This window comes from Neltuma alba, unplaced genomic scaffold (genome assembly GCF_004799145.2).
Source record: "Neltuma alba isolate B1F8T4 unplaced genomic scaffold, ASM479914v2 tig00013395_pilon, whole genome shotgun sequence".
NCBI lineage: Eukaryota > Viridiplantae > Streptophyta > Magnoliopsida > Fabales > Fabaceae > Neltuma > Neltuma alba.
The window spans coordinates 26,125-49,654 of record NW_021637655.1 but is presented as its reverse complement, the minus strand read 5'-3'; the positions used below and the strand labels follow the sequence as shown (position 1 = coordinate 49,654).

The 23,530-nt window shown below is 34.9% G+C and overlaps 4 protein-coding genes across 4 annotated transcripts; 3 read left to right on the top strand and 1 right to left on the bottom strand.

Annotated features, from left to right (window-relative positions):
* The first annotated feature begins 1,009 nt into the window (after nucleotides 1–1,009).
* LOC114736994 (uncharacterized) lies at nucleotides 1,010–2,251 on the top strand. The gene is made up of 2 exons (XM_028924874.1): nucleotides 1,010–1,830; nucleotides 1,924–2,251. Exon 1 carries the CDS (start codon nucleotides 1,210–1,212, stop codon nucleotides 1,801–1,803), a length of 594 nt encoding a protein of 197 aa, XP_028780707.1. The 5' UTR covers nucleotides 1,010–1,209; the 3' UTR covers nucleotides 1,804–1,830; nucleotides 1,924–2,251.
* A 2,799-nt stretch (nucleotides 2,252–5,050) lies between these two features.
* On the top strand, nucleotides 5,051–8,277 carry LOC114736986 (malate dehydrogenase, cytoplasmic). Its single transcript, XM_028924867.1, has 7 exons — nucleotides 5,051–5,189; nucleotides 5,916–6,074; nucleotides 6,267–6,442; nucleotides 6,692–6,969; nucleotides 7,080–7,215; nucleotides 7,292–7,403; nucleotides 7,972–8,277. Exons 1-7 carry the CDS (start codon nucleotides 5,147–5,149, stop codon nucleotides 8,064–8,066), a joined length of 999 nt encoding a protein of 332 aa, XP_028780700.1. The 5' UTR covers nucleotides 5,051–5,146; the 3' UTR covers nucleotides 8,067–8,277.
* Nucleotides 8,278–10,598: 2,321 nt separating this feature from the next.
* LOC114736985 (malate dehydrogenase, cytoplasmic) lies at nucleotides 10,599–14,856 on the top strand. Its single transcript, XM_028924866.1, has 7 exons — nucleotides 10,599–10,723; nucleotides 12,444–12,602; nucleotides 12,732–12,907; nucleotides 13,036–13,313; nucleotides 13,442–13,577; nucleotides 13,656–13,767; nucleotides 14,414–14,856. Exons 1-7 carry the CDS (start codon nucleotides 10,681–10,683, stop codon nucleotides 14,506–14,508), a joined length of 999 nt encoding a protein of 332 aa, XP_028780699.1. The 5' UTR covers nucleotides 10,599–10,680; the 3' UTR covers nucleotides 14,509–14,856.
* A 6,307-nt stretch (nucleotides 14,857–21,163) lies between these two features.
* LOC114736993 (transcription factor MYB4-like) lies at nucleotides 21,164–23,136 on the bottom strand. The gene is made up of 3 exons (XM_028924873.1): nucleotides 22,763–23,136; nucleotides 22,449–22,578; nucleotides 21,164–21,890 (listed from the first exon to the last, which is right to left on the bottom strand). The coding sequence occupies exons 1-3, from the start codon at nucleotides 22,893–22,895 to the stop codon at nucleotides 21,335–21,337; spliced, it is 819 nt and encodes a 272-aa protein (XP_028780706.1). The 5' UTR covers nucleotides 22,896–23,136; the 3' UTR covers nucleotides 21,164–21,334.
* Nucleotides 23,137–23,530: the final 394 nt, after the last annotated feature.

Sequence of the window (23,530 nt, the reverse complement as noted above, 5' to 3'; positions counted from 1 at the left end):
TGCCACTCAGGTATGAGATCTTCCAGCAGAAAAGGAAACCGATACTTTATCCATATAATAATCGCCTCAAGGGGTTAAAGGAACTATCCGGAATCCAAACTAACACGTTTGGTTGTCGCTTTCAAAGTGATAACGAGAGGGTGGTTACCGGTTAATTCCCCTACTGAATACCGTGACTGCCAAACAAAACCTAATCTTATTGTTCCAGTGACTGGGAAATTGGTCTGAATATTTAAGGGCCGGCTATAGCTGGTCTATTCTTAATCTTCAAAGTCTAATAGCTAACATTCAAAATCTCATCGCTAAGCTTTGAACATTAGAAAACATGGAGTGGCCATTATGTTATAATTAGATTAAGCCACGGCAACAAAGAAAGCAATTATGTAGGTGTATTTAAAAATCCCTTTACAGTACAAAACAAACGAGCCTAGAGCCCACACAAAGCCAACCAAAAAAAGTTGCGTGCTGGCAATGCACATGGGAAAGCCAATATTGGTGGGTGTTGTGGGATTGAGCTTTGAGCTTTCCCCTCATATTCTCACTAGACTTAGCCCCCAAGGTTGCTTTTCATTTTATGCTGTCTATTCTGCCGAAAGTGATTGGCTTTGACTTGGAAACTTTGACCTTTTAGATTTGATGAATTGCAAGTTTTGCCACTCTTCTTATGACTAGCTTTATGTTTCAAATTTTGCTGCAACGAAAGCAAACAAATGGCATTTATGTAATTGTATGGATGATGTGCCAAATTGATATAGAAAGTTGGTGTGGCTTTGCAGTATGACAGGGCGCTCCGCGCTAGCGTACCAATTCCCCAACATAGTATGCAAGTTATTTCCCCCTATACGACACACATCCCATATGCCATGTGGTATTAAGCACCAATATAACATGAAATATGATAGTATAATTTAAGGAAAAATGATTACTTTTATACAGTTTATCTTAGGAAATTTTGGATAGTATATGTGGTTTTTTTATTGCGAAAGAGCAAAGATAATAGGAGGGAGGAGGTAGGAAGAAAGGAATTATAAAACTAGTGGGGCATCCTCAAAACTTGCTTCTTAAGGACTATCTTTAACATTCTCTTCATCATCTTCTTCTTCTTCCCTTTCCAACTCTCCTCTTCTCCCATCTACGCCTCTTTTCTGCTCAGAAGGCTTCATTCAGAGATCATCATAATCGTCTCTTTCATATCATCCCAAAAAGCTGATGTCTCGCCTAAGACTAACAAAGAAGCTTCAACCAGCAAAGAAGGCCTGGAGGAACTTCTCCAACAGAGTCCAATCCAAAGTCAACGAGCTCAACATTTCCAGAGCAATCAGAACTACCATTCAACGCCTGGTTTCCACCTTTCATTCTTTTCGTCACTTCATCTCCGCCAAAGCTCGTCGTCATCGTTCTCTTCCCACCAGACACTGCTCTTATTATAACCCTTCCTCTGCTTACCACCATGTTCAGCACAAGAACTTCAGTGCCATTCGTATAGATGACCTTTTTGCGGAGCCTTCAGCTTCTACACATTCTTCTTCTTTTTCTTTGTCTGCTTCTGGGCATGCGGCTAAAGGGGAAATGAGAAGCAGAGGCAAAGCAGAAATGAGAAATAAGGATTTGGGAGGAAAAGCAGAGAGCAGCAATGGATTGGATACTTTAGAGGATGCATGGAAGGTTGTGGTGGTTAAGTCACCAAATTTGCAGGTGGACGAGAAGGCAGAGGAGTTCATCAAGAAGTTCCATGAAGACATGAAGCTTCAGAAAGAGAGGTCTTTGCTTGAATTCCAAGAGAGGCTAGCTCGCAGTACCTGAGCTGATTAATTATCGGACAAAATTTAGGTATTATAATTTTTCATTGTTTGCTGGAGAATTTGATAACAGCCACAGAAAAAATACCACCCTCATTAATTCCCTTTATTTTTCGATATACAGGATATGAAATGACATATTGATGTGCAGGAGGTTTGGTTTTGGTTTTCTTCAATTTGGGTTCAGTCTAAAGAAAAAGTAACCATATAAATACAAGGCTCTTGAAAAGATGTGTGAAGATGTGTAGCAAAATTACTAGCTACGCTTGTGTGAGATTTTTATTTGTGTTCTTTTTTGTCTTTTCCTTTATCATTCCCGGGCTTCTTCCATTTGTTGCTATTCTTTCTCAACATACAGCAGACAGAAGGGTGCAGTGCTTTTCATTGTTTTAATCTGATGAATAAATTGTGTATACAATGAAGTAGCTAGTGTATTTGTGTTCTCCTAGCAATACTGTCTGGTATTAGATGAAGCAGCAACCAAAATTGATCCAACAAATAACAAATTTGGTTATGCCAATAGGGATTAGAAGCTTAGAATATTGTGGGTGAACCTCAACTTTTAGTTCCATCAACGAATCTCATCACATGTAAGAAAAATAGAAACTTGAGGACATTGCACATCAGGAGTGTACAGTTTTAGCCTTCTCAAGCGAAGGTACTTTTCAGAAGACGCATCAGCTTTAGCTTCATCTTAAGATCCCGGCATGTTCATCATTGCTGGTCTGTGTATAGAAGCAGCATTCCCAATCTTCCACTTATAATTCATAAAACTTAGATCCCTAGTTCACGAAGACTAGGGAGCTAACAGACAGAGAAGCACCGGCAAATAGGTGAGGACAAAGACGGAAAGACGGTGGCGGCGTTGCTATGACTATGTGTGAGTAGCGACGAGAAGCCGCCGTAGAAATGGTTAGAACGGGTTGACTTGAGAACCACCGGCTAATAGGTGAGCACACGAAGACGAAGAAGACACGCAGCACGCAGCATTCTGCAGACTGTGGAGGCTGGTGGGTCTGCAGATCGGGTTGGTTTAATTCGAACCCGTAATGATTTTGGTTTTTTTTTTTGGGGTAGGGGTTCGATTGGGCTGATCGAATATATAAATAAAAATTGTAACCCAGCTTTGGTTCAATAGATCCATTTATCATTGCCCTGACAGAAATAACGAATTTAAGAACACTTGGGTACGGGGCTTATGAAATAAGTGCTAGGCAAGAGATTGAGAGGGTGTTTGGATACTTCAATAATCACCTTTCAGAAGTATTTTTTTATAAATCGAGACAAATTTTTTTATATATTTACTTCGTATATTGTAAAAGCACTTCTGAAACCATGATTTTGATCTTACCCAAACACTCCCTAAGTCTGTGATATGATAAATTAAGATTTAGATATTTGTTGAAAGATATACTTATATTTAATACCTAATAATATTTTAAACATGATTGAAAACCAAACCCTGGAACTAGTGCTCATCACCTTAATAAACACCCTCAATTCATCAAATCTGTAGTGTTTATGTCTGATTTAAATGGTATAGATTTAAAATCTTTAGTTAATTATTTTTTAATGGAAAAACTATTTTTTTTAAAAAAAGACAGTCAAGAGATTATTTCTATTTTAAATTCTATACATATTAAAATAATTATTTTAAATAAATAAAAGTAAAAAATCAAATTCGGATCATTTAAATGAGATATGAATGATCCAGATCTGATGAGTTTATGATGTTCATCAAAGTGACGAGTTTTTGGTTCCGCCAAACCTCTTGTTTCTAGCACTCCATGGCTCTCAACAGAGCTAGCCAAAAGTATTTCTCCGAGTTTTGAATTTTGCAAGGAGGATTCAAATCATTGACGAGCAATTGCTTGGAAGGCGTGCTATAAAAGTCGCTTCTAAGTTAACTGCTAACTAAAAAAGCAAGGATCAATGGTCAATCACGGACAACATGTAGGAGAGCGCCATGGCAAAGCTTGCAGGCTAATGTCTCCATACCCTTTTACTATTTGTGAAAAGATAATTAATTCATATCCCTTAGCGAAAAAAACACATGCTCAACTTTTTTTGGTCTTTTCAAAATCCTTATCATTAAAAAAGTATATTGATACCATTTTAACATTTTACGCGTTTATTAACTTATTACCATCTTATTGACCAAATGCACACTGAACTTTTGACTTTAAAAGGCATATACAATCACATTCATCTCATTGTTTTGTTTCGCCAAACAGTTCTGTCAATTAAATTTCTATCTGCACGACAACTAAACAAAGTGAGAAATCTCAAAAGCTTTAATTTACTCCATATTTTTCAAAAAATTTACTCCATATTTTTCCCAATAAAAATACTCAGTTTGCAAGGGGTTAATAATAAGTTTGAGAAATTCGACGTATAGTTCATTTCATAAACAATAGTTTAATTGCATTATACATGTGTTATTTTCGGTCATAATTATAAGATCTTATTTGTAACCTATAAATAAGATATTAATATTAAAGACAGTACATATCTTTATCATTAAAGTTTGATTTTTTATAACGGCTATTGCCGTGTTTGAGTGTGTTATTTTGACTGACTAACACCGCCATGTTTTAACCTACTAATTATCTTTCTTTTTTTTTAAATGTATATATCTTTGTAATTCTTTTTTTTTGTTCATGGTCGGTTTTATTAGCCAAACTTTCTCAACGTAGGTTCACAAAGTTTTAACTAATCAGCTCATTTACGCGAGAATGACGCCGCCGTTAAAGAGCCTTCTTGTTTAGGACGCTATCGTGCCGTTAAGGTTTTGGGTGTCATTTTATGTGTAAAGTATAAACTACATACCCGCCGGAGAAAACTTCACTCCAATTGTTTTCTATTCATATATCCAAACAAGACTTGTTTTGGGAAAAAATCTTATTCTAAACGTAAAACCCATTTTATTATATAAATTAGGTTTTATATTTATGATGGGAAAAAGAGTATTTTGCATTAAACTATTAAAACTTAAAAGTCCAATCTGACCATTCGAACCACTTTTTGGCCAAAGAACCCCTCAAAACCATTTCATGCAGTTGACCAAAAAATTTGATGCAGTTGCGGGGGAAAAAAGTTGGCAAAAAAAGGGTTGATGTTGTTATTTATTTGTTTTTTCAAATATATTTTATTAGTCTGCCAAAACGACGCAGAAGGCTAAAGTTAACTCAAAAGTCAAAACTTTCCCGGAATAAATACCTAAGTCCCCCGCCCCTCCCGTGTCCTCATGAAATTCTCACTCCCTACTGTCTCTCAACCCTTCACGTGAAGTAGAGCAAGTCACCCATCCTTCTCGTTGATCTGCTCCATTTTCCCAGCTGAAATCAATGGCCAAAGAACCAGTTCGTGTTCTTGTCACCGGTGCTGCAGGTACGGTATCCATCGATATCATCTCATCAGTGCTCCTATGCTTCAGATAATCACTTACTGTTGGGTCACTGCTCGATCGTGCCTGGTCTTAGGTTTATCTGCTGTTTCCATATGATGGGTTTGTGTTAAAATGCTGTTTTCATTGCATATTCGATCTCGATCTGATATGGTTCAGATCTGATCCTCGGATAATGTATGCCTGCGGATTGTTGAGAATTGGCGATTGGTGTTGCTGATCAGGGGAAGGATACGAATGTCCAAGTTCTCTCTTTTTTTTCTTTTTTTTTTTGTGTGTGGAATAGTAAATCTTTTGACTGTTTTTCTATTTCATACTAGTCTGTCTTGGTTTATCCTGCAAATGATCGCACTCGCATCACTTCTTTGTTGCATAGCGGCGAGATCCTCTATCATCTCTTTCTTGTAGACTGCAGCGGCAGGCCTTTTTTTTTTTTTTTTTCCCGGATCAATATGAAACATGCTGAACTGTCATACTCAGTTTGGACTTTGGAGATTGACTTCCGATGGCTCACTCTGAATGAAGTTTAGCAGTTTCTACTGCCATGACTTAATAGTTGCTCTTGTAGGATTTGTGATCAAATTCTTATATGTAACTTATGCAACTCATTGTGTACAAAAAAGATATGCCGATAACGCAACTCAGTCCATCAGTAATTCCGATGTTCTGTAATTTTGTGTCATGCTGACATGATCTTTTGGCCATTACAGGACAAATTGGATATGCTCTTGTCCCTATGATTGCTAGGGGAGTCATGCTAGGTCCTGACCAGCCTGTAATTCTCCACATGCTTGACATTCCACCAGCTGCTGAGGCATTGAATGGGGTTAAAATGGAGTTAGTGGATGCTGCATTCCCCCTTCTTAAAGGTGTCAATTTTTTTCCTTGTGAAACGTTTATGAAGTTCGTAGACAATCATCTTGAGATTTTGTTGAAATGATACGCTAGATTCTAAGGCATGAAGGTGATTCATGTAGTCGACCTTGCTTAATGAGACAAGGCTTATCATTATTGTTGTTGATATGCTAGATTTGGATGTCTTATGAGATTATTTGTTCCAGGTGTTGTTGCTACAACCGATGTAGTTGAGGCATGCACTGGGGTCAATGTTGCTGTAATGGTTGGTGGGTTTCCCAGAAAAGAAGGTATGGAGAGAAAAGATGTGATGTCTAAAAATGTGTCTATCTACAAGTCCCAGGCTTCTGCACTTGAAAAGCATGCAGCTGCAAACTGCAAGGTAATTTAATCCGCTGAGAGGGAAAAAGTTATTATAAAGAACTTTGCTGTGAACTTAGGATTTTCATAAAATATGTCTTACTTTCTGTCAGATTTTCCCTTGAATTTACTTGGCATTTTGAGGAAGAGCCTCTGATCCTTTGTAGCCAAGTCCATGAGATTTCATCTTGATTAATTTATCACCATGCAAGTGTTGGTTAAATTTCATTTTCCTTTAAATCTTATATTCAGATTGGCTTTCATCTTGTAGGTTTTGGTCGTTGCCAACCCTGCAAACACCAATGCATTGATCTTGAAGGAATTTGCACCATCAATTCCTGAGAAAAACATTACTTGTTTGACTAGATTGGATCATAACAGGGCATTGGGTCAAATTTCCGAAAGACTAAGTGTTCAAGTTTCTGACGTGAAAAACGTTATCATCTGGGGCAATCATTCTTCAACTCAGTATCCTGATGTCAACCATGCAACAGTTAAGACCACAGCTGGCGAAAAGCCTGTCCGTAAGCTTGTTGCAGATGATGCATGGTATGCAGTTGGACGAATACTTAAAAGCTTAATATTTGCACCCTTCTTGTCGTTTAAAGTTTTGCACTTGTTGAAATATTGAAGGGTTTACGCAATTTTCTCTCTTGAAGGTTGAATGGGGAATTCATAACTACTGTTCAACAACGAGGTGCTGCAATTATTAAAGCTAGAAAGCTTTCAAGTGCGCTATCTGCTGCTAGTGCTGCTTGTGACCATATTCGTGATTGGGTTCTTGGAACTCCAGAGGTTGGTTCAGTTTTGTTTTTAGCCCCGAAAAGATTGGGGGGAAAATGCTAATTGCATTCTTCTTGTCTAAAATCAGGGCACCTGGGTGTCAATGGGAGTATACTCTGATGGTTCCTACAACGTACCAGCTGGACTAATTTATTCATTCCCTGTAACTTGCCGTGATGGGGAGTGGAAGATAGTTCAAGGTAAGAGTCTGGTTACTCTGGGGGAAGAATGCAGCTGGAAGTTTCTATCTTTGACTGATCAAATTTTTGTGTTTAATATTTTGTGAATCTTAAATTGATTTGACCATGATTTCATAATTGCAAGCTTTAATTCTTTGTCGTTGTTAGTTTTTAACTAGCCTTATATACGATTTTTGCGAGCAATACAGCCTAGAATTGGACGTTAGTACTCATCACCGGTTCACTATAGTCCTTGGTGTACGTGTGGACTAGAAAATCTAGTCTGTCGCAATGATAGACTGAAAATAGCTGTTCTTTCATAATTTATGTAGCGCTTCCTTGTTTAAAATCTGGTGTGCGTCCACAATAAATGATGGAATTTCTTTCATTAAGGATTAGTCTGAGATAGCATCAAACTAGTATGCCCTATTTTCTGTCAAACCTTAACCCGGAGACAACTGGTAGGAGAGATGACAGTTTCAAAATCACGGATGACTTAAGTATTACAATTCTAGCCACTTTGTTATCACCTTCTTTGCACTTATTTCAATGGATGTATCTAATATGAGTTTCTCTTATATTCTGCCAGGCCTTTCCGTTGATGAGTTCTCAAGGAAGAAAATGGATTCGACAGCACAAGAACTGTCGGAGGAAAAGGAATTAGCTTACTCATGCCTCTCTTAGACTGCTTGCTTCTTCTTTGGCGTTGTTGCTGGTCCCTTCGTGTTTTCTATGACAGTAGTAGTCTATATAAATTGAATAATGCAACTATTTTAATTACAGAATAACTGCTAATGGAGATGCTGCTGCTTTCGAAAGTAATCACTTTAATTGCAGCATGCAGTACTCATGTTTTTCACTCATGATAATGGACACAACTATATTCTCCGTATTTTCCCCATGTGTACTTATTATCCCAGATGGCACCCACTGGTGATCGTGCAAGATTATGTGCTCGTGGAAGTACAGAATTATGGTATTGGACGCTGACAATTAAATGCTACAGTTTGAAATTCTTAATCTGGGTCTCCATATCATGCCATAACATGTTATGAGAGATTTAAGACGCCTGCAAACTATAGAGCTGCATTCAGAAAATATATACTACGAAAAATTTGATGACTTTAACCCAATATATATATATATATATATATATTTTCACCCACAGCTCCACAGTTTAAATATTGTATTCATCTTATTTCTATCAAATTAAAATTGAAGACTTTCTTATCTTCATTATAGGAGATCGATGATCAATTATACAAATTTTAAAAAAAATTTAGTTAATTATTTGTAAAAGGTATGCATTGTTTTTTTTTTTTTTGAAATCTTTTTTAATCATTCGTATTATGAATAATCCACATTGATGTTTTTTTTTTCCTTTTTTTTTGTAATAGGGGTAAACAAGAGAGGTGAATTGGGGAAAATTATAAATTTGAAAGACTGAATTGAGGTCTGCATATGGCTTTCTACAGTAGTCACATGTAAGCTCTCCAAGCGAGTGAGACTTTATGGATTCAAATGTTTCATTCTAAATATCATTAATGTGTGTCCGTTTGAGTCATTAGTGGTTTAGTTCAGAAGCACAAGGGACTGGGTGTGTATAATCAACAACGTTGCGTGTAGCTCTGACCAAGGAAACAGATCTCAATAAAAAAAAAAAAAAGAAAGCACGCACACTTGACCTATGAACTCTAAGCATGTTTGTTTTATATCGATATTAATAGATAATAGATCATATATAATTTTTGGAATATATATTGGTATAGGTATCATATGTTACATATAATCTCATAGTATTCTATAAACAATACAATAAAGCATTATAATTACAGCAGTTTGTTTTTGTGGGGGAAAAAAAAGAAAACAAATGAAAACAGAGAAAGAGAATAGGCATGCTCTGTGCCTTTAAATGGACAGGAAGAAATCCGGCCCAAAAAACTCCGTCCAAGGAAAAGATAGAGTATGCATGCTCTGGGTCTGTGCCTTTAAATAGGGTTGACCTTTTTAATAAATAAAAAAAAGGTTTACTTCCTTTTTTTTTTTGGAAAAATTTCATTTAAGGAGCACAGCGCAGTTGAGAATTTATATCAGACAGCTCCTAAAACATTCTAAAATATCATTGCAGGACTAAGGAACCAAACTGAAATTAAAATTGAGAGTAAGATTATAATAATATCTCTCACTTTTATTTTAAAAAAAATAAATATTAATGATTGTCGAAGTTCCAGCCACCGGAAGTCAGAGGTCCGGCCATCGGAGGTCAGAGGTCCGACCATCGGCACTCAGGTAGCCACTGTCGGAGATTTATAATAAAAGTTTATGGATTTACAAGTGAAATTCAATATTTACAACAAAAATTTCATTTGTTCATTTACACTTAAACACTTGCATTTGAGGTTATAAACTTTATTATGTTATTTGTAAATTGCAAAATTTTTGTTGTAAATTGTTAAATTTCACTTGTTCATTTATACTCAAACACTTACATTTTGGGTTGTGAATTCTCTTGTGTTTCTTGTAAATAGCCAAATTTGAGTTATAAATCCATAAACTTTTGTTATAAATATTCAAATTTCATTTACTCATTTGCACTTAAACACTTGTATTTGGGATTATAAATTCTATTATGTTATTTATAAATTACTAAATTTTTGTTGTAAATTACTGAATTTCACTTGTAAAATGTCGAATTTCACTTGTTCACTTATACTTGAACATTTGCATTTGTTTTGTTATATATATTTTTATTTGCATTATATAATTGAATGGTTTGGTGGTTATATTACTTTTGGTGTGCTAAGAGGTCATGAGTTCAAACCTTCCTTTAGCCATCTTGTTTAAAAAAAAAAAAACTTATGGCCACTAGAACAACAGTAGTAGGCACCGGAGGTCCAACCTCCGGTGGCTGGACCTCCGACCTTCGACGATCATTAATATTTATTTTTTTAAAAAAATAAAAACGAGGGGTATTATTATAATTTTACTCTTAATTTTAATTTTAGTTTGTTCTCCTGGTCTAGCAGTGATATTTCAGAATGTTTTGAAAAATTCTCAACTGCGGTTCTTAAATGAAATTTTCCTTTTTTTCTCCTCACACACTAATACTGATACTAATTATGATTATTACGTGGCACCATCTCGTCCTCGGACTCCACTCGAATAAGTACCCAGGTCCGCTTTAGTCCGCTTTCCTGCTTCAGCTGATATCCGCAGTTTTCTTGGCACTTCACTTCACGAGAAGCCGCAAGTCGCCCACCCTTCTTCTGCACCCTTTCCTCTCTCCAATCGAAACTCAATGGCGAAAGAACCAGTTCGTGTTCTGGTCACCGGTGCTGCCGGTACGGTTTTCGTCTTGATTATCCTATTTTCTCCCTCTTTTGCTTCAGATCCGTCACTTACTCTACTTTACTGCTCGATCGAACATAGTTTTGGATTTGTTTGCTGAGTCTATGTGACATATTTGCGGTGTGGTGCTCTTGTGGTGGATCTTGATCTGATATGGGCTCAGATCTATATCTATTACGATATATGCTTGTGGATTGTATTAAAGCTTGTGACTTTATCTGCTTTTGATTGTTTGGAGTACTTGATTGTTGCTGCTGATGAGAGGAAAAGATACTATAGTTATTATGTTTTTCCTATGTTTTACATGGGATTGTATTTCTGCTTCAAAATTTCTTGGCTTGTGCTGCACAATTCATGATCGCATTACTTCTTGGTATTGTGGCGTCCAAATCCTTTCTTGTCTCTTTGCAATGGATTGTGCCAGCACCCCCCATCTTGTTTCCGAACAAATAAGAAACATATGTTGGTATAATAGTCAGTGTGTATGTTGACGTGTTATGATTTTACTTTGTGAATGGAGTATAGTTGCTTTTTTTGTGGCCTCTGAATAATGGCTCCAGCAAAAGTATGCCGCAAGGAGTAGGAATTTTTCGTAAACTTTCGATCAATATTTCTTTTTGAAATGAAGACTGAAATGGAATGGTTTGATAATTTCTGATCTGTGTTCTCAAATGCATGCTTTCAAAGTTGCATTGTTTGTGTTTTGATTGTTTACAGGATTTTGTGAGTAATATGTTGTTTCCAAACATCTGTTCAGAATATTCCTTATGCTTAGAGTTTCTTTGTCTCTCTGCCTATCTGTCGCTCTCTTTCTATGTATATTTATTATAGACATTCTTTTCTGGAGTGTTAGCAATTTGGAGGTAATTTATTGATCAGAGTATAAATACTTTGAATTTTAGGAAGCGGTATTTCTCTGGTTTTGCAGTTATAATGTTTTCATTATGAGAACTTATATTTGCTTCATTAAAATAATTATATTCGGTGATGCATTCGTTTGGCAATCATATTAAGACCAGCACTGAATGATATTTATCTGCAATTATTAATTTTGCCGAATGATCGGCTCAATCATCCGTTTCTTGCATCTAGATCAAATAAATAAATAGTTTCTTATATTCGTCATACACGAAATATATTTTAATGAAATGACCCAGTCCTATAGTGATATCTATTCTGGGTTACTGCACGGCACTGTTGTCAAACTCACGAATTGACTCTCTGAGTTTAACGTTTTTACGTTTTTAGCTAATAAAACCATGTCGACTCGCTCTTAAACTCATGATAAGTGTAAACTCGGTTAAACTTACGAGTTCATTTACTGAGTTTACCGTTTTTACGTTTTTAGCTTACAAAATTGTGTCAACTCGCTCTCAAACTCATGTTTAAATTTTGAATTTTATTATGTTTAATGACTTTATATATGAGTTTTATAGAAATTTCTTTGTTAAATGTGATAAATTATGAACATTGATGGACATAATTTCAATTATTTAAATTTAAAATATATTTAAATAAAATTGTTCTCATTTTTTATATATTAATTATTTGATTATATACTTTTAATACTAATTTATTAATAAAAGTAAACTCTTACGACTTTACGATCCGAGTTTACTATTGAGTTTATATCATTATTACGAGTTTGTTTAAATTCGTGAGTTTGACAACCTTGCTGCACGGTGTGCTGATATGATATTTTGGCAAATTTAGGACAAATCGGATATGCACTTGTCCCCATGATTGCTAGGGGAGTCATGCTGGGTCCTGACCAGCCTGTAATACTCCACATGCTTGACATTCCTCCAGCAGCAGAGTCTCTGAACGGGGTTAAAATGGAGTTGGTGGACGCTGCATTCCCACTTCTTAAAGGTCTGATTTTTCCTGATTGTCAAAATATTTATCGATAACCATCTAACTATTAATGTTGATTTGTTCTCTAACTTTACTTGTTTGAATGATCCGCTAGATTCTGATTTATTTGCGATATATTTGTTCCAGGTGTTGTTGCTACAACTGATGTGGTCGAGGCATGCACTGGAGTCAACATTGCAGTCATGGTTGGTGGGTTTCCAAGAAAGGAAGGCATGGAGAGAAAAGATGTGATGTCAAAAAATGTGTCTATCTACAAGTCCCAGGCTTCTGCCCTAGAAAAGCATGCTTCTGCAAACTGCAAGGTAATCCATTTCATCTGAATTCACCATTTTTCAATCCTTTCTATGTGTAGCCAGCAGCCATCCATTTCTTTGGTGCTTTATTCCAAAATGACTGGACATTTTTCCTATATATCTTCATTATCTTGCAGGTTCTTGTTGTTGCTAACCCTGCCAACACGAATGCATTGATCTTGAAGGAATTTGCACCATCTATTCCTGAGAAAAACATCACTTGTTTGACTAGACTTGACCATAACAGGGCATTGGGCCAAATTTCTGAAAGGCTGAATGTTCAAGTTTCTGAAGTGAAGAATGTTATAATCTGGGGTAATCATTCATCAACTCAATATCCTGATGTCAACCATGCAACAGTTAAAACCCCAGCTGGGGAAAAGCATGTCCGTGAACTTGTTGCTGATGATGCATGGTACAAGAATGAGCCAATACTTTTATACTCTTTATACTACCTTCTCTCCCTCTCTTTTTTCTGTTTTAGTTTCCCAGTTTTGAATTTATTGAAGACTAGAAGAATTGATGCTAGTTTCTTTTTCGAAGGTTGAATGGGGAATTCATAACTACTGTTCAACAACGTGGTGCTGCAATTATTAAAGCTAGGAAGCTTTCAAGCGCATTATCTGCTGCTAGTGCTGCTTGTGACCACATTCGTGATTGGGTTCTTGGAACTCCAGAGGTTGGATGGCATTTTCATAATTTTATTTGAAAGTGTGTGAGTCTCGTGCTTAGCTTTGTTCTTCCAATTCAAATACAGGGCACCTGGGTGTCAATGGGAGTGTATTCAGATGGTTCTTACAACGTACCAGCTGGGTTAATTTATTCATTCCCAGTCACCTGTCAAAGTGGGGAGTGGAAGATAGTTCAAGGTAAGAGTCTAATTGCTCTAAGAATGCAGTTGATTATTCGAGTTAAGAAATTTGTCTTTAATAGTTTGAATCTTAAGTTTGTCTCTAACTGCTTGTTTTTATTCCTTGTCACTGTTAGATTTGTACTAACCTAATTTAAAGTTCTTAATGGCAATGCAAATTAGAATTCTGCCTAATTCACTATAATCCTTGGTTTGTTGTGTCGGCTAGAAGATCTAATCTCTTTCAATCACAGACTGAAAATAGCCGTTTCATGATAATTTTGTATCGGTTCTTTTACTTTTACAGCCCATGTGGCACAATGAGTGGTGGATTTTCTCCCTGTAGAATTAGTTTGGGTCACAGTTAAACGAAAATTCCCAGTTCTTTGTCTAATGTTAATTGGGACAATTTGGTATTCTGGTACTGGAGATGACAACTTCACGTATGATCTTGTTTCTTTGTTGCCGCTTCAACAGTTGATATACATGTTAGCCATTGCAACGTTTGCAGTTATTCGCTTTTAAAAAAAAAATGAAAAAATGAATTCATTACTCAAAACATATTTACAAAAGCGGTGCACGGTTTACAAAATACACACTATGCTGCAGGAGTTGCAGTCTTTCATTGCTTTTATCTTTACTTTGATTTTCTGTTTTCCTGCCAGGACTTTCCATTGATGAGTTTTCAAGGAAGAAAATGGATTCGACAGCAGAAGAGCTCTCAGAGGAGAAGGCTTTAGCATACTCATGCCTTTCTTAGACTGCTTGCTTTCTGATTGGTATTATTATCATTATAGTTCTCTGTACTTCTATGAAGGTAGTTTCAATTTTGAATAAGGCAACTTCTTAACTACAGAGAACTGTTTATGGTGATGCTGCTTCACTGTAAATGCAGCATGTTGTACTTCGAGTTTGTGTTTTCGCTCTTGATACTGGACATAAGCAGCTTCGTTTTTGAGTGGACTTTGGTCTATTCTGAAGCTTAGTTATCCATCTTTTGGGAATTTTTTATCTTGTAATAGTGTGCCCTGCACTGGTGATTGTACAAGACCTTACATGTTCTTGGGAATGCACAAGCGTGCTGATGCATGCAAACAAATTCTGGATCTGAGGTTGGCGGATGAGTTGTTCCGGAAAGGATGAAATTGGAGTGAACGGGCATGGATAAACAAGTTGTCTTTTTTTTTTTTTTTTTTGCCGGGCGGGTGGGGTGGGGTGGAAAAATATATTTGGAGCTGATCTATCTTCATGATGTGAAGGGAAGCATGGGGTAAAGGAGTTCAAATTGTTCTTTTTTTTTTTTTTTGGGAACAAAAGTAAAGAAATTCAAATCGAGTTTTCACCGGAATATTCTTCTGGGGAGAAAGAGTGAACAAGAAAATAACGAAGGTAGATTATTTTATTAGTGATTTATGGATATTTATAACAGCTTTTTTGGTCCATTAAGATCCTCCATAGCCATATTTGAGGACTGAGTGAGGTTTGATATTTGGTGGCGTCCAAAGATGGGCATTCGGGGATTTTCCGTCGAGCCGGCACTACTAGTTGAGGCGCGTCGGATTGTTCATTTAAGCCCAATTTCTCAGGGTTGGGTCCTGAAAATTGGAAAATGTTTAGTATAAATGTCCTTCCAGGTCCAATTTTTTTAAGATCTTAAAAAGGGTTTGGGCTGAGATTAGTTTTAACATTCTCCCTCCCGCCCCAAAAAAAAATTCCACGTAGTCTGCTTTTGAAAAGTGACATTTTTTTTTTGGATAATAAAGATAAGGACTGGAGAATTTTTTATTTTGACTTTGAAAGTTAGATATTTTATCCTTTAAAAGGGGGGAAACTGATTTTTAAAAAAAGAAAAGAAGAGGGCTCCGTAACGATGTGATTTAAGGAGGCGGCGCATTGACCGGCGATTCATTCGGTAAATATTGGTGTGCGTACAAGAGACGGTATATTATAAGCCCCGGACAAATTTACTAAAGTCCTATTCACGCTGTGCGTTAGTCAAAATAAAATTTTGTTTACATATTTATTTTGTATTTCATAAACAAAGATTGAAAAGCTGTTTATAAATTATTTAAAACTGGCTCTATATTAGTAGGTGATTAGAAGTGTTCAAAAGTATTTAGAAAAATGCTTACACGTTTTGATCAGGTTTGTTTTAAGCATGTATATAGCCATAGGGAGGGAAATGTTTGTGCAGATTGCCTTGCAAATCTTAGCTTTGATTTATGGAGAATCCTTCTCAGAGAGTAAAAGAGTATTTGCACAGGGATGTGGTGGGAATTGCCTTCCCACGAAAGACTTTGAAGTAATAAGACGGGCTGGAGCCCCCTTTTTCCACCAAAATAAAAAAAACAAAGAAAAATACTTACATGCAAATTAAAATGAAATTTCTCTCATATGCTTATTTGGAGTTACATAAAATCATTTTTAAACAAAAAATTCAAACACTCCCTTAAGCTAACTGCATCCCGTGAATGACTAAGAAGAATTCATCTCACAATTTGTTATATTCTATAAAAGGAAAATTGTTTTTCTCTAATATTGTACTCCTCCGGTCCTAAATGTAAGACCCTTATACACTAGTATAAGGGTCTTACATTTAGGACCGGAGGAGTAGTTTATACAAGATTTTGTTGGCCAAAAAAAAAAAAGTTTATGTAAGATTTTAATTTGGTTCCAAATGATAATTTTTCTGCCAATTAGTTTTTTAATGTTAAACTTGATATATCAGTATTTAAGAATGTTTTGTCTACATTTAAATTTCAATATTAACATTTTTTTGTTAATAGTGTTAGGATTCAAGAAATAAAAATACACTTCATGAGATTAAGTAAGAAGCTGAAAATATTTTTTACATAAAGTTAGATGACTAAAAATATAATTTTACCTTTTAAAATTAACATAGAGTCTATTTAGAATTACTTATAAATAATTTTTTAATCACAATTTACGAAATACAAAGTAAATATGTTAGAGAAGTTTTGTCTCAACTTATATAAAACATGCTTATTAGTAATTTCAATTATCATCCAAATAAGTGTCCATCTTCTCTCAGCGCGAGCTCATGAAAATACGGCATTTAAGCGATTCTGTCTAATCTGAATTGACTATTCAGAGAAGGGTTAAAAAATAAAACTATTCAAATTCACATACAGCCAGGCGTAAAAACAAAACCAAAAAAAAAGAAAAAAAAAAAGGAAGAAAATCAACATCAGTTGAATACATATTTTACACGCCGACGCACACATAGAAAAATTTATTCAACACTACCTCCGGTTCTTAATATAAGATTCGGTTAACTAATTTAAATAGATTAAGAAAAATAATTAAATTCATTATTTGTAATAAATATGTGCTATTTTTTTTAAATATCCTTACTAATCAATTATATTGGATAGAACTACTATTATTACAAGCATTATCATAAAAAAATGAAAAAATACAAAAGACAAAATGAATTGAGTCTTATATTTAGAACCAAAATAAAAATCAAACAAGTTCTTATATTAAGAACTGCAGATAATACAATATAATTTTTAAAAAGAAATTGCTTACACTTGGGCTCAACTCGAACTCCGCACACATGAACTCCACAATTTTTTTTTAGGTTGCCCACCCAGTTTACCGGAGCTTTGCTCCGACCACATCTGGATCCGATCCACATTTAATTAGTCATAATAATGATGATCATGATGACATTAAAGTGACGCAGCCAAGATTAGTTTAGCATTATATGGGTGGAAGTTATAAAGCTTCCGGGAAATTACGATGCGGCAATGAAACGAGGAGGAAAAGGAAGCATCATAGTTTAACATTATCACATATTGGGCGCATTAATCCAATTACAATGACATGTCTTAAAAAGAGACAACGTGCTCGCAACGTGTTCTTCGGAAATGAAGGCCCTCCAGTCACTCATGCAATCGTGTCATATTTGACCGCGCCCAGCTTGTCTCCCACTAATAACTAGAATAACTATAGGAGCCTGGAATTTTAATGACGCTCATCTGTTTTACTTTTTGATATTCCATTATGCGCCCGTTTGATTATGTTACCGAGATTTTTTGTTTTTTAAGGAATTGGAATAAGAGAGCAACGTTTGAACTTGTTCCAATCCTAACTACCATCCGGATTTTAATATAAAATCTTTTTTATTATTTTTATTTTGGTTCTAAATATAAGAACATAATTCACTTTATCTTTTATATTTATATATTTTTCTCTAAAATAGTCCTTCTAATAATAATAGTTCTAGCCAATATACTTAATTAGTAAGGATATTTTAAGAAAGACAACACTTAGTTAGGACAAATAATTAACTCAACTTACTTTTTTAATTTCCTCAAATTAGTCAACTACCTCTTATAATTAGGACCGGAGGTAGTATAACAACCAATTAAGAGAACTTGTAAATATTCAATATATTTTGTCTTTTAAATTTATGCTCTCTTTGGTTCCTGGTATAAAAAACAAGTAATTTGCAGTGATTAAAAAGTTATTTGTTAAAAATATGTGTTAATTTTTTTAAGATGCTTTTTTAATCATTTATGTCAGTACTCTTTTTTTTTTTAATGGAATCTCGCTTAACATGTGCAATAATATGGATAGTTTAAAAAAATATTATAAATTTTAAAAAAAAAGTTGTTTAAGATTTTATATTTAAAACTAAAAAAACTTGCTAGCTCTTATATTTAGGATCTGATTGAGTAATTTTCTCCCTAAACGATCCCTATGATTGCACATATTCAAGGAAAATTTTTATATTCACAGGATAATTTTCAATAATTATATTTTTGTAAAGTTGAGCCCAGAATATCCATCACTGGAAGCAATACTAAAAAACTAACACAATTTTTTTTTATAAATAATCAACTTAATTAATTTTATTAATTCCTGTAAATCAGGAATCTAAGCTTTTCCAAGTAGAAGGTTACATACCAAACAGTAGAACACAAATTACTTTTCCAATTTCCTCTTGTTTCCAATTCCTTAAAAATTGTGCAGATTTCGTGCCACTAAAAAATGCTGCGTTATTATGCTGGCGTGCCACAAAGATCCCAATAAGAAACAAATTAGCGACTTGAGGTGGTGGTGGAAATTAAAGCATGGAATGCCTTTCTTTTGACGAATTGTAAAGGCGTTTCTTCATTCCAATTTCCAAAAGCCATCTCTTCTTTCTGTTAGAATATATTATTTTACTTGACTAGCATTTTGCTTTCAGTAGTCATACGTTCCACTTTGTTATTTGGAAGTATAGTTATAAAATATCTTCATGTGCACATCACTAATAATAATATTCACCGCTCCAGAGGGAAACTACTCGGTAGTACCTTCATCCTAAATGCAAAAGTTACATGATTATTGATTAATTTACAAAAATTAATAAAATTAGTTAAATTATATATTTATAAAAAAAATGTTTTTATTTCTCCAAAATACGCCTTTTGATTATTTATAATAGAAATCATCCCATTACTAAAAATTTCCCCCTTTTTTTTTAACCGAGATACAAATTCCCTTTAACTTGTCCAACAATAGAGATAATTTTAAAAAATTATGAATTCAGAAAATACAATTAATTAAATTCTTATATATCCGATTATGACTTGACCAAAAAAAATATTTGATTATGACATCTAGGACCGTAGTAAGTAAGACTAAGCATAAACATAGTCTATGGAGACAATTAACAGGTACGGTTTAAGATCAAAGCAAGTGATATGATCAGACGCCCATCCTCACAGTAAACATATTAATATTACATGGATACTTAATATAAAAATCAGTTGACTAATTTAAAGATATTAAAAAAATTAGTCAAGATAGTTATTTATAATAAATAAATGTTATTTTTCTTAACATACATGTGTTAATTATATGTATCAGTTAAAACTACCATTTGATGAAACCTTTAATATGTGTAACTACTATGATAGGACTACTTAGAAAAAAAATAAATAAATATAAGAGATAAAGTGAATTATAATTATATGTTTAGAACCAAATCAAATATCAAATCAGTTTTTACTGGATTAGACTTTACGTTGATAGCAAACCTGACCTAGTCTGTTCCATGCATTCCCTTTGTGCAACTTTTACAATAGGATTGTGATAAATACAAAGGACAAATACAGGACTCGCACGTTAGTTACGCAAATGTTGGAACAAACAGTTGAGGGACGATGGTGGACGAAGACAATTCCATGTCAATGCCACATTGCGCTTATGTACAGGGAAAAATAAACGGGTGATTTATACATGTAAAACATATTAATACTACATGGATACTTAATATAAAAACCAGTTAACTAATTTAAGAATATTAAAAAAATTAGTTAAGATAGTTATTTATAATAAATAAATGTTATTTTTCTTAACGTACATTTGTTAATTATATGTATTAGTTAAAACTACCATTTGATAAAATCTTTAATATGTACGAATACTTTGAAAAAAATAGATAAATATAAGAGATAAAGTGAATTAGAATCTTATATTTAGAATCAAATTAAATATCAAATCAGTTTTTACTGGATTAGACTTTATGTTGATAGCAAACCTGACCAAGTCCATGCTTCCCCTATGTGTAACTTTTACAAGAGGATTGTGATAAATACAAAGGACAAACACAGGACTCGCACGTTAGTTACGCAAATGTTAGAACAGTTGAGGGATAATGGTGAACGAAGGCAATTCCATGTCAATGCCAGATTGCGCTTATGTACAGGGAAAAATAAAACGGGTGATATATACATGTAAAATTGAGTTCCAACTTCCAATACACTAGATAATACTACCTCTAGTCTTAAATATAAGAATTAGTTAACTAATTTGAGTAGATTAAGAAAATAAGTTAAGTTAGTTATTTGTAATAACTAAATATTGTTTTTCATAAAATATCCTTGCCAATCAAATATGTTGATTAGAATTACTATTATTAGAAGAACTGTCTTGAGAAAAAATAGATAAATATAAAAGGCAAAGTAGATTCAGGTCTTATATTTAAGATCAAAATAAAAGTCAAATGAGATCTTATATTAAAGATAAGAGGTACTATATATTTTGTGCTACTTTCTCTATTAATAAACACAAGTAATTTGTCGTTCATGTCTAAATGTATCCTCGTGCAAACTTTTTTTTTTTAATTATTATTATTGTTGTTGTTGTTGTCATAGCTTCGTTAACATGGGTTGATCTGTGTTTACTTTTTCGAGTTAACATGGGTTGATCTGTGTCATAGCTTCTGAAGGATTCAGAGGTTTCATGGTCGATTTTTCAAACTTGATTCAAGGATCTATTCCATCGAGGCGCAATAAACTCTCATCTACTATCAAAAATCTAAGAGAAAATAAACAGTAACAGACATGAATTTCATATCGTACGTCTTTTACTTGTCATCACAGATTGCAACTAATTAAAAAAAGGAGAAAAAAGAAGAAGATTCATTTGTAACAAAGAAAAATGTTAATTAGAGTCCTACTATTCTGGGTCTCACTTTTAAATCTCCCTTGTTTCACCTTGCGGATATTGCTTTCTTGGATAGACAAAAATAGCCCCATCTCGAGGAGTTTATGAAAAGTTGAGATCTTTCAGAACGTCAACTCTGTAAAATCCCCTGTTCTGATGAATATGTCATACCAGAAATCCATTCCATCGTCAAAGTTTAAACCATTATACCCATAACCTTGTTGGAAAGATTCTGCAGAATCAAATGGGTATTGATGAACTGGTAATTTATTGTCAATGGTGGGGCTATTCTCATCCATTGCTGCTTCTGACCAGAAGCTTTCATCAATCTGAGGCAATACATAATGCTCGAGAGATGAGTCTACGTCTTCGCACTTCATGGCCACATTCATGCTCCGGCCACAATCACTAGAAGAAGCAGTACACGCTGAAACTGACGATGTTGTGTCCTTTTCTGGGAAACCGATGAAACTGACAGCTTCTGATTGAGTTGTCACTGAGCTGGAATTGGAAACAGATCGTTTGATTGAAAGTTTGGAGCCTCTGGTTTTGGAATCCGAATTAACGATGGATTGCACTTGATTTGTTTTTTGAAGCCTCTTCTTCAAGTGGGTGTGCCAAACATTTTTAATCTCGTTGTCTGTTCTTCCTGGTAGCTTTGCTGCAATTGCTGACCACCTAGATAACAAGGACAAGAGTTTTTAAAACATATTAGGAAACAACAAACTTGGGGTTGTCGTGTTTTCAGGAATTTTGTTTAGACTGCATGTGACATGTTCATACACAATGCCTCGTTCAGTGTTGTACAAATCAGATCCATGAATGAATGAATCAGAGAATCTTTCAGCCCTGTTGGCATCGCAATATCTAGTTGCAGCGAGGAGCACGCCTAGTTTTCCTCGCAATTAAAAATGGGACTAGTCGCCATTATAGAAAAACGTAATGGGAGCAGTCCCTTTCTTTTTAATTACTTTTTTCTGGAAGTTGACAACTAATTAATGGATGCCACTACTCCCCACCACACCACTATATTCTTTCTTTTTCTAAGAAAAAGGGAATTTTATTTTCGTAAAAAGGAGAGAAAATCCAAATCAATCTTCTGAAACTGAATCTCCAGTGACAATTTCTGTCAACTAAATGGTGAAGCATCACTAAGTAGCATAGTCTTTTTTATCTCTGAGAATTGAAGGTGTAAGATGATTGTCAATATCAGAAGGTATCAGTAAGGAATAATACCTGTTGCCAAGCATCTCATGCAGCTTAATGATGGTTTCTTCTTCGTCTGCTGTGAAGTTTCCTCTCTTTATATCTGGCCTTAAATAATTGATCCAGCGGAGTCTGCAACTCTTCCCACATCTTAGAAGACCTGTAAAGAATTCATCATCAGAACAATCATCACCACCCACACACAATAAGAAACTTGCAAAATCAATAGTAAAAAAGAACAGAGCATATTTGTAGAAGACAGAGATCAAGAATATTTCATCTCCTGTTTCTGTCATTCTATATTGTCAGTACAAAATCTAAAAGATAAGATTGTAGTCAAGTACCTGCTTGCTTCGGGAGGGCTCGCCAATTGCCATGGCCATATTTTTGAATGTAGGAGACCAAGAGTTGGTCTTCCTCGGGAGTCCAAGGACCCTTCTTCAGTCCCATCTTCTCACAGCAAGGAGCTCGCACCATCGTTGATCCCTTCTGCCTTAACTTGGCTTTCTGGGAAGCTAATATATATATAAGCTAGAAGCCTCTAGTATTAGTCTCACTGAAGCTAGCTAGCTAGCTAGCATATGCAGGCTTTGTATAGCTTTTATATTTCAGCTTGAATGGATCGAAAAACCAGTTCAAGTTCAACTTCGTTTCCTAAGGCCAGCGCTGGCTATTTATGCTCGGAAAATCCGCACGCCAGGAGGAGCTTGACTAGTCAAGCCTCAGAATATACTATTTTCTTGTTCAACCCATTAGCAGCTTCCTGGAAACACCAAAGAAAGGTTCGGAATGTCTCCACTGCAGAGCTTCTCTCCATTTTACCTCCACTGAGAAAACGACGCCGTCCGTCTAAAATCCATTTTCCTCATATGTTTAGTTTAAAACTCAACGACGTCGTTTTTTTCGTGGAGGCAAAATAGAGAGAAGTTTCAGTAGAGAGGTTATACGTGGGGAAAGGGCTCTCTCTCTCTTGTTTATTTTCCTTGCTTTAGAAAACTTGTGGATTTAAATAATTGGTTAATTGAGTGAGGCCGGGCAGTGAGAGATCCCAGCATGTCTAATCATACTGTTAAACACGAGAGAAGAGTACAATTTAGCAGACATATGCGTTG

What these genes read in the sequence shown, in the direction of transcription:
- LOC114736994 (XM_028924874.1), top strand. Translation starts at nt 1,210, where the DNA reads ATGTCTCGCCTAAGACTAACAAAGAAGCTTCAACCAGCAAAGAAGGCC.
- LOC114736993 (XM_028924873.1), bottom strand. Translation starts at nt 22,895, where the DNA reads ATGGTGCGAGCTCCTTGCTGTGAGAAGATGGGACTGAAGAAGGGTCCT. An exon ending in AGCCCTCCCGAAGCAAGCAG is followed by an intron (nt 22,579 to 22,762) that starts GTACTTGACTAC and finishes AATTCTTTACAG; the next exon opens with GTCTTCTAAGATGTGGGAAG. An exon ending in CATGAGATGCTTGGCAACAG is followed by an intron (nt 21,891 to 22,448) that starts GTATTATTCCTT and finishes CTTGTTATCTAG; the next exon opens with GTGGTCAGCAATTGCAGCAA.
- LOC114736985 (XM_028924866.1), top strand. Translation starts at nt 10,681, where the DNA reads ATGGCGAAAGAACCAGTTCGTGTTCTGGTCACCGGTGCTGCCG. An exon ending in GGGTTCTTGGAACTCCAGAG is followed by an intron (nt 13,578 to 13,655) that starts GTTGGATGGCAT and finishes ATTCAAATACAG; the next exon opens with GGCACCTGGGTGTCAATGGG. An exon ending in GGAGTGGAAGATAGTTCAAG is followed by an intron (nt 13,768 to 14,413) that starts GTAAGAGTCTAA and finishes TTTTCCTGCCAG; the next exon opens with GACTTTCCATTGATGAGTTT.
- LOC114736986 (XM_028924867.1), top strand. Translation starts at nt 5,147, where the DNA reads ATGGCCAAAGAACCAGTTCGTGTTCTTGTCACCGGTGCTGCAG. An exon ending in TGCATTCCCCCTTCTTAAAG is followed by an intron (nt 6,075 to 6,266) that starts GTGTCAATTTTT and finishes TATTTGTTCCAG; the next exon opens with GTGTTGTTGCTACAACCGAT. An exon ending in ATGCAGCTGCAAACTGCAAG is followed by an intron (nt 6,443 to 6,691) that starts GTAATTTAATCC and finishes TTCATCTTGTAG; the next exon opens with GTTTTGGTCGTTGCCAACCC.